Below are 9,663 nucleotides of genomic sequence, written 5' to 3' on the forward strand. Positions count from 1 at the left end.
AATATGTAATTATATATATTATATGTATAAACACACACATGTATATACATATATATATGTTTTGCAACTGAAACTGCAAGAGCATGAAGCCTGTATGACTTAAGTAGAAAACCAAAAATACTTGCTAGACTTTTAAAAAAAATACAACAACACTTATAAAATATCTGAGAGATTCAGCTCTGTGAAGTTATTGCACATGTAAAAAGTAGCTGAGGCTTCAAGTCCACTACAGCAGTCACAGGAAAATCCTTTTAGACAAGAAAGCAAATGCTTTTGGAAAGGATTATGTTACCATAACATAATAATGGGCCACAGGAACTAATTAGACTGCATCTTGTGAACACCATGGGTCTTTTTTTTCAGCCCTGAAACAAACCCTTGATTACAGTACTTATGGTGAACCCACTTAAATCCATTGTTTTTTAAAATTCTATTATCTTGAGGTTTGGTGTATCTTACAAGCAGTCATCAGGAGGAAGGGGTTCCTGACCATGAAATGTGCTGCTGTCTGGTTTTTTCTGGCCTTGTTTCTTGTTTTACTACCCCCATTGTCATTATGGACTATGCTATTGAGTTTTTAAGGGGTAATTTTACTGATAAAGGCAAGGAGGGCTGATGTCTGTTAACATCTTACTGTGTGTAAATGTGACTGCAAAGAGGAGAATGTTGCTTAAAAAAAAATTACAACAGCTCTTCAAGCTGACCTTCTTGACTTAGAATGTTGCAGGGGGGGAAAATAACTTTATAAATTTGTCAGGTCTCATTGCAGCAAGTATTAGGATTGGTTTGTTGCTAAGGAAACCCAAAAGAGCTTATTTAACCAGCTGTCATTCCTGAATTATAACCTACTCTCTGGGGCAAGAAGAAGGTTCTGCTTACAGAATTTTTTAAGATGCAAACAATTGCTAGTGGAAAAAAAAGGCAAATCTGGGGAATGAAGAATTCCTTGTGAAATATATGTCTTTGGTTTCCTTTGTTCATTTGTTATAGATTATGACTCCACAAAAAATTGCTCCACTGCACTGTTTCCATTTTGCTGATGACCTACTGCCTTCTTTTGGTAATGGCAAACAGAATCACTAAATGTGGCAGATAAATGTGCTTGGCAGGTTTAACCACCATGAAAACACCACCAAGGATGTTCATATCCTGTTGTTACCTAATACAAAAGCTGAGTTGACACAAATTATGCTGTAAATCTCTGAAAGGAGGATCCAAAGAAAATAAACTCTGTGTTTGATGACCACATGGGCAGTTCAGTTGATGATGCTGAACTCAGCACCATCTCTGGCTGCTCCCAGCTGCGTTGGTAGGACAGCAGCTTGGAAATCTGTGCCTGTTTCCTCTGAGATGTGTTTTCTTAGAATATATATGTTCTTTGGTGATGTATAACTGCCATGAGGACGTGTATAACTTCTGGCAGAACTGCTCTTATAATGGCATACGTCATGGGATGTTTTTCTATGTTTATTTTTGATACAGTGCATTTAGTAACTGTATTTTAACTTCTATTTTCATGCTTTGTCAGTGAATTATTAGCACTAATTTAATAATTTTATATAATAGCAATATATTCCATATTGCTGATTGTCTCAGTGATTCATGTAGTTTAATTCTTGAACAGTGACTTAGAATGAAAAGCCAAAAGGTCTTTGTTTATTAAAAATAAACAGAAACTTCTTCCTTTATTAAAAACTAAACAGCCTGAGCTCTGGGTCATGGTAAGCAGGGGAATTACAGTGCAAGAATAAGCCACTGGAGTTCAGTGGCACCTTCTCCTGTGCACTTTCAGGCCCCCCAGTTACTGTGTCAGTAGGAAATCAAACTGCAGCTGCCTCTGGGCCTGGATAACATTCCATGAGAATTTTTCCCTGTGCCTGATCCCAAATGCCAGTGGCTGAGGGGATATAACCTAACCCCTGGAGATAACAGCCCACAGTGTCAGTGTGACAGGGCCCTGGGGGAACCATCAATAGAACCACTGCAGTATTTTCTGGGAATGCTGCATCATATATCTGAAATGTAGCTGTTTAAACAAGGGGCAGACTCCTCTTAAGATGTCCTGGAGGAACATCTCTTTCTATAGCTGATTTGATTTATCTGAGTTTTAAGCTCCCAGAGGTGTGGCCAGGGCACCTCCAAGGTGCCTCTATGATCTTGGAGTAGGTAACCATGAACAATTATCACTATTATTACATATTTTAATGTTTTTCATAGTAAAAAAGCAACTCAAAGTATTGATCAAGGAAACATTTAAGGCTTAAGTAACTTAAGCATCCAAGAGACAAGAAACCTAAAGTTTGTTCTTTTTCTGCCTTTTTCCTCTTCATAGTTATATCTGGAATTTCTAGTTCCTCACAACTACAATGGGAGTATTTGTGTTCATGAGCACTAGAAGTCTGCATCTTTATTCTGTACTCTGTATCAGGATAATCCTGAGGAAGCTATGACTCTTTGATGCACAAATATTTCAGATGAAAACCAGAATTCAATGTAAGCAGTGTTCAGAGCAAGTTGAATATATACCAGATAACATTTGAAACTTATAATGCAGTTTCAACATAATCGTGCACCTTTAAACAATAAAAAATAAATGTTTTAAGTAAAACAAGTAATTCTATGATGAAGAGTTTATGTGATGCATTTTCAGTGCTTATGATCAACCACTTGATCATAAGCAGTGTTTGGTCTCTGCATTTCTGTAACCATTTCACAGTAAGGACAGTGAAGCTGTGGGCACTGGGTGAGTAACAATAATCAGTTGAGACAAGTTAAAATTATCTCCCAAGCCTCCCAAACCATGGACTTAATCCACAAACAGGGTCTTAAACAACATCACCAATCCTTGCATGTCACCAGGACCTGCTGATATCTGAGGAATTTTGTAATTTGACAGGTTTTAAGAACATATTCCTAGAAAGGGCTTTGTTTTAATTATTATAGGAATGAATTCTGTGCAGGTGATGGAAATAGTAGCTGCAGGATGCAACAGAAAGTCTGGGAAATCAGAGAAAATCTTTTTTTGTAAATGCAGTTATCAAAGACTTAAGAGCTTTCAGTTGTGGTTGTTCTCATGGCACAGCAGATTTATTGTTAGAAATACTTTGTTCTTGAGTTTCATCATGTTTTTCTGCTTTCACTTGCTGCAGAGTTTTTTAAATGCAGGAATAGTTTGCACTTCTAGAGTGAAACTGGGACAGGTGTAAAGAAAGGCTGTTCAGACCATCCAGCTTCCCCACAGATATTTTTGATGACAGAAAGCAAAGGGAATTTTGTGTCTCAGCTTCAAAACATGCAAACTGAGGTGTGAGAAGATTTTTGACTGCAAATGCAAGAAGCAAGTAAAGGGAAAGGTGTGGGTATATGAGAGGGAACTGAAAAGCCATGAAAAGAATCTATTGCCAAATGGCTGTAAACAAATTTAAGCTGGGAAGAAGCAGTTTGCTATAATAATTAGGAATGGTCTGTCCTTAGGTATTCCAGAATGAGTATAATGGGGACAAAAGATCCTTGCAAACCCTGTTATGGAATAGGTACATTTCTGTTGAAATTTGGGAATAGCACTAGGATGGGAAGGGAGGGGCTTTTGATGCTCTGGTTGTGTGGAATTTGGAGTTAAAAGAATTGAGAGTCTTAGCTGATGTCATGGTATCCAATTCATTTAAAACTGTCATATTTCCAGTGGCACTTTTTACTTTATTGACTGAAATCTCAGTGAGGGTACTGAAGTGAGAACTGAACTTCAGCCCAAATGTCCATCTCATGCTTTGCCAACTGGCACTGGAATGTGCCAAAAGCTCCTTACCTGGCCTGCTGCAGGGAAATGGCCTTGGCAAAGGAACACACCAGAAATTAATGAGTTTTAATGTCAGTTCCCTGCAAGCCTAATTCTGCCTTTCAAGAAAATCTGGAAAGCTGGTCCAAGGCTCCTCCCCGTGATAAGGCTAATTTGCATCCTCAGAAATGAGGGATGGAAGAGAATGTGTTAGAAATAAAAGTCCCTTAAGTAGTTTGATTGATTTGATTTTCATATTTAAAGGGAAATTAGGGTCTGTCTTTAAGACCCCAGCATTTCCTTTTGCCATTTTAAAGCAATTTTTAAATGGATTTGCTTGTTTAAACAATACAGACTGAACATGGATATTGAGAGTACTGGAATTTATCAAGTCTAAACAAGACAATTTTCTGCAGAACTGATTCTACATAGATTAAGCAAGATGAGCAGATAAGGTAGAGTGAGCCCACTGGAACAACAAAACCCCCCATGGATGTGTTTTAGTGGGAATATTGGGATAATGGGTGACTTAATATTTTTTATTATCGTGTGCCCTGTGGGACACATTTCACTCTGAAATATAGAGAGGACTTTTCTGGCTTGCATTAAAACTCTTCCTGAAGCTAAAGCCCTCCATCTCCCTGAGCAGTCATTCCTCAGGGATGTTCTGTTTTGGGCACTCATGAGTCACAGATGGAAAAGGTGACAACCTTGGTTGCCTAAAGCTCTGTACATTCCTTAATATCCAGTCACTAAGGAATGAAAAAGTACTTATCCAGGGGGGTGAGATGCATTTCCTCTGGCCAAAAGGTGAACAGTTGATAAAATTCCTCCTCATTGCTCGGATTTAGAGGCTCTCACAAAGAAAATGTAATAGTGTTTCATTTACTTGGACTTTGGTTGGTACTGTGCTTGAAGCCATTTCAAACGTGAGCTCAACTTATTTTTAAGCAGCTTTCTTACTCCTTAAATATATGAAAAGATAATCAGGAAAGCTCACTGTAAGTGTGAGTGTTACAAAGAACTTGTCACAGTGAACACAAGCTCAAGATCTCTGTTTATAAAGATATGATCCCCATGTGTCAGAGGCATGATTTTACCCACACCAGCACAGTGAACATTGAACAAATATTGACAAATATTGGATTTACAGGCTTTCCAGTAATTCCTTTCAAAATCATACTAACTGTGATGATAGTTAAGCTGTGGCAGTAGGATTGTTCTTATGTTCTGTCCTGGCTGAATTTTTTTCAAGTTTGCTAATTTGGGGGGATTAGAATTCTAACATAGAATGGTACAGAATTGTTGCTATATCCCCTGGATCATCTTCCTCAGAGGACTAAGTTTCTTAGAAACAAATTCTTTGCCATCTCTGATAGCAGAGACTATGAACCATTAACTTCTAGCAATGCTACAAGTATCTGTACATGTTAAAAATAGGCTCTAAAATACAAGCCCCTACTATCCTGAAATTTCTTAGTTTATACACACTCTATTTTGTTTTTATGTTTCCCTTCTGCACCTCCTGTAAAATCCATCTGACAGATGCTAACACAGATCTGAGATTCATTAGATGGTCATTAATTATCCTAAAGGGATATTTATGGATAGCAGCACTGTGTAATTTGGGCTGTCAAGACAAATTGACCAAATGGCTTCTCTGTAACCACCCAGCAACTGAGGCAGGCTAATGACAAAATTCTGTGCATGGTATCCCTCTAAATCCAACACAAAATCTAGTGCAAGAAAGAGTTTAGTGAAAAGAGTTTAGTCTGGTGATCATCACGCTGAGTCTCAAAAGAAACTCATGGTTTAGATATTGGAGCAATTATAAACACTCCATGGCATTTTTCATTAATTAATTTATGAATAAAAGTTTCTACATAAATAGCATTTTATATAAATAGTGTTACTGGGCTTTCAGGTGGAGGGTTGAGAGTGGGCAATCCTGAGCTGGGAGCTCTCCCTCAACCTCAGTCGTGTGTTTCATCAGCCTTCCCCTTCAATTATTTTTCCATTTATTTTGCGACTTAAAGGCCAAATGTAAAATCTAACAAAAACACCCTAAACTGATCACCCCCTTGTCCAAATAAAGGTGTCATGGTTTCTACTGAAATCATTTCAGGCAGTGTGCTTTTATCAGGAATGGTGTGTCCAGGAGCCCTGGATTCCTCACCCCAGGTCTGAGTGCTGGTGCTTCTGGCTGTTACCCAGGGGATACATGCACTGAATGCTTTGGTGCTGCTCCTGGCAGCACAAACTGCTTCTCACTCACAGTTCTTTCACAGAAAATACATTTTAACAGTTATTTGCTCGTGAAGTTGCTTTCCTTGCTGCTCTTCATTCGTGTTCTGCTGATGCTCCAGTGCATGATTAGCTTTTGGCCCTGCTGGTTTATCTCTATATTACATCTGGCACTGACCAAATTACAAGGAGGAATTACATTAATTTAGCCAGTGCTATATTTCAGTGAACAACTCTTCAAAATATTATTGTATGCAACAAGACTGATCCCAGGGAGTTAATATTTTAAGTGCAAAAGGTCAAGCATGTCTTGTTTATGCTTCAAGGCCATGTCTGACAGTCAGTTTTCCTGCTGTTTGCACCCATCAGTCCGAATAATCTTTATGATCTACTAATTGAAAAAATACCCTTCAGAGTTATGCCGTGGAGGAGAGTATAAAGGTGGCTGTACAGAAATTCTTCAGGCTTTTACATAAGGCAGTAATTCCTCAGTGCCTCTCACCCAGCCCTTTTCTGAAGTTACAATTGTCTATATAATGCATTAAGAGCAAGCTTAAAAGTCTCTATGTAGCTTTACTCTGAGCCATCTGCTGAGCTCTGCTTTCCCTCAAGTGTTCTACAAGTTGTGTTGCTAAGATAGAAAAATGACTAAAATTTTAGTGGTTTGCCGAAGCTATTTTTTCTAAAACATTTAACTCTGGTAGCAGTGAGAAAACAGCAAAACCATTAACAATAATCTTTACAGTGAACCTGTGATGCAGAGCTGCAGTTGCTGGGCTGAGCACTGCTTCCTTGTGTGTGCACAGTCACATTTGGGGCCCCGTGGGCTCGGTGCTCTCACCTAGAAGGGAATCTGGAGGAGGTGGTGGCAGGACACCTTTGTGTCTCTCTGTTCTTAGCACTGGTGTCCCAGAACAGTTTCTTAGAACAAGGATGACACAAGATAACTAACTCATTCCAGGCTTGTTACAGAAGTAACTGCAGAATTTACTGGAAAGAGGGTTCATTTATTCCTGGCCTGTGTCACCCAGGTATCTTCTTCCCAACAGAAATCCACAGAGCTGGAAAAATCCTTCTTTGGGCCTGTTTCAAACTGGAAGTGGAAGCAACCCTTGGTATAATCATGGGTGATCTGTCTGCTAAAGAAATCTGTTCTCAGAGTCTCAGTTTGTTCCCAGAAATCTGGCCTGGTGCCCACTCAAACTGTTGCTTGGTGTCAGCTGGCTGCCTTTTATTAGTAAAGACTTGTGGGTGTGGGTCCAAAAACCAGTCTGCATTTTAAAGTGGATTTATATGAATTTCCACAAATATAGATGCTAGGCTCAGAATAATTTTTCACATGTGAGCTTTCTGCTAAAATATTTACACCACGTCTAAAAGCCCATTTATTATAATATGACTCGGTAATACATAAAGGGTTACTTGTAGACCATGCATAGAATAAAAAAGCAGAGACCTATATATTGTGTGTTCATACTGCTGACTTGCTCTGTATCACATATAAAAGCAGTTAAAAAAGGGCTGATTTTACAATGTATTAACTACAAACAGTCTGCTTAAAAAGAGATTAAAAAAGAAAGAAGGGGGCTGTTGAACCATTGTTTGCTGTTTGTAAGACACAGCACTACAAAAACTTGCTGTTGTTTTTTTCTGTTTCCTCTGATCTGAACACTCTCAAGGTCGGTAATAAATATGACATAAAAGTTCTTGGAAAAAATATGTATTTTTCCCCTGGAGAAACTTTCACTTGTAAATTCATTTCTTTCAAAGAAAGGTGTTTGCAAGTAATTCTACTTGAGTGTTTCATTACTATGTTATCAATATGTTAAATTTTAATGTGGATATCACTAAATGAGAACTGTACATGTATTTAGTAAAGATATATTCTGCTAAGGAAAAGTTGAACTTATAGTCAAAAAATCCTGAAGTCTCTCTGCATTTGGATTTTGTGTGACCTGAATTTTTGTACTGGGTGTAGGTCTAGCAGTTTTATTTTCTTTAAAAGGCTTTGCAAGTGCATGGTTATAACACTCAGAATATCAGGAGAGTGCTTACCGTGGAGGTGGGTCAGGGTACATGATGTTGACCTGAGAAAGTATGTCCAGGTAGGAACCAAAGTCACAAGCCTGGGGGAACTCCTCGGTGCAGGAGGATCTCAGCTCTCCAGAAGAGCCACCATGGGAGAAGCCATCTGGAGCTGCAAAACAAGCAATTCAGATTTGCTGCTCTTTCCTTCCCTGGTGGATTCCCTGTCACTGTTCATAACACTGCCATGAGCTTGTCACTTTTGTATAAACGTTTATCTGGGTGAGGGAATGACATCTCTGTTTCAGGAATAAAATTTAAAGTCCAAAAGAAGTGAAATGCAAACCAGTGTTTGCTGAAGGGGTTGCTGAAGTTCCCGGGGGTTGCACACATGGAAACCCTGACCATTCCATGAGGGTTTTCCAAGCAGGGGTAGGCTTTTGATTGCAGCTGTGTGTCCTGAGAAAATGCTGTTCTCAATAAAAAACATGGACAAAAATGGGAAAAGCTGGAAAATAGTAGAGAAAAATCATCCTGCTGCTGCTCCAGGGCTTTCTTGAGGCTTCCACACAAGAGCTTCACAGCTCCAACTAACAACACAGAAACAAGTCTAACACAGAAAAGAGCACTGACTTCTTAGGATTTATGGAGCAGCTCCACACTTGGGTAGTGTGGCACAATTTAGTTTAAGATTATTCTTTTTTCATATCTCTGAAAAGATGCTTTCCTTTTTCCATTCCTCTAGCACAGTTATTGCTAACAAGCAGTTTGAAAATTGCCCTGTGTATTTTTGCCTGCTTTCAGGGTTTATTGGAACTGAAAATACTAGAGCAGTAGATTTAAATGTAGTGATTTAATCTTAGTGGTCATTATTTTATCATGCCAAAATATTGCTGTTCATGGGTGAAAGAGTAACCCCAATTTAACCATTTATTCCTGCTGAAAATAAGGAACAATGGATGTTACCAGAATAGTAGGCATTAGTTTTCTGGATTCTGTTGTTTCATTTTTCCCTCTGTAATTGTCTATGGGAGTTGGCATTTCACTTCTTTTGGATTCTAAATTTTGTTCCCAAATAGAGAGGTTAATCCCTTACCTGGATAAATGTTTCTGGAAAAGCCAAAAATAGCTATTCCTAGCTCCAAGTGGACAAACTGATTGTAGGAAATGTGTCCATTAGACACAAAAATTCCTGATCCAGACAATTAAATGAAGTCCAGTTGATGTACCTCAGAAAACAAGATTTAAGCTAATGTGTTTTTATCTTGCTCTCTATTATTGTCTTTTCTATAGAAACACCACAGCAATATGCAAAAAACTGCACTCACAACAAACAGCAGGTAGAGGAGCCTGGCCACAGAGGACATAATTGTTGATGTTCCACCATTTATAATATGAATTTCTAAAAGGTGGACTTACAGAGTAACTTTGTAACTTTTTTTTTTTCCTCTAAAGAGAAATAATCTGATTCTGTCATAAAATGGCTTTTAGCTTCTGGTCAGCAAACCCAGAAGGAGTCAAAAATATAACTCTACAATTAAGTCCTTGATAGTCCCAAAACTTCTTAAAGATTTTTCTTGTTGTTTTGGGGGCTTTTTTTCTTTATTTGGGTAGGTGGG

General features: G+C 38.4%; 1 protein-coding gene across 1 annotated transcript in view; it reads right to left on the reverse strand.

Annotated features, from left to right (window-relative positions):
• Positions 1–9,663, reverse strand: part of BEAN1 (brain expressed associated with NEDD4 1) — a 49,311-nt gene that overhangs the window by 6,203 nt on the left and 33,445 nt on the right. Inside the window, exons 2-3 of the mRNA XM_029965572.1 lie at positions 9,141–9,236; positions 8,075–8,216 (exon numbers count right to left, since the gene is read on the reverse strand). Coding sequence (XP_029821432.1) covers positions 8,075–8,216; positions 9,141–9,236 — 238 coding nt within the window. The remainder of the gene's footprint in view (positions 1–8,074; positions 8,217–9,140; positions 9,237–9,663) is intronic.

Source organism: Manacus vitellinus, unplaced genomic scaffold (assembly GCF_001715985.3).
Source record: "Manacus vitellinus isolate BGI_N305 unplaced genomic scaffold, ASM171598v3 scaffold_10_pilon, whole genome shotgun sequence".
NCBI classification, from domain to species: domain Eukaryota; kingdom Metazoa; phylum Chordata; class Aves; order Passeriformes; family Pipridae; genus Manacus; species Manacus vitellinus.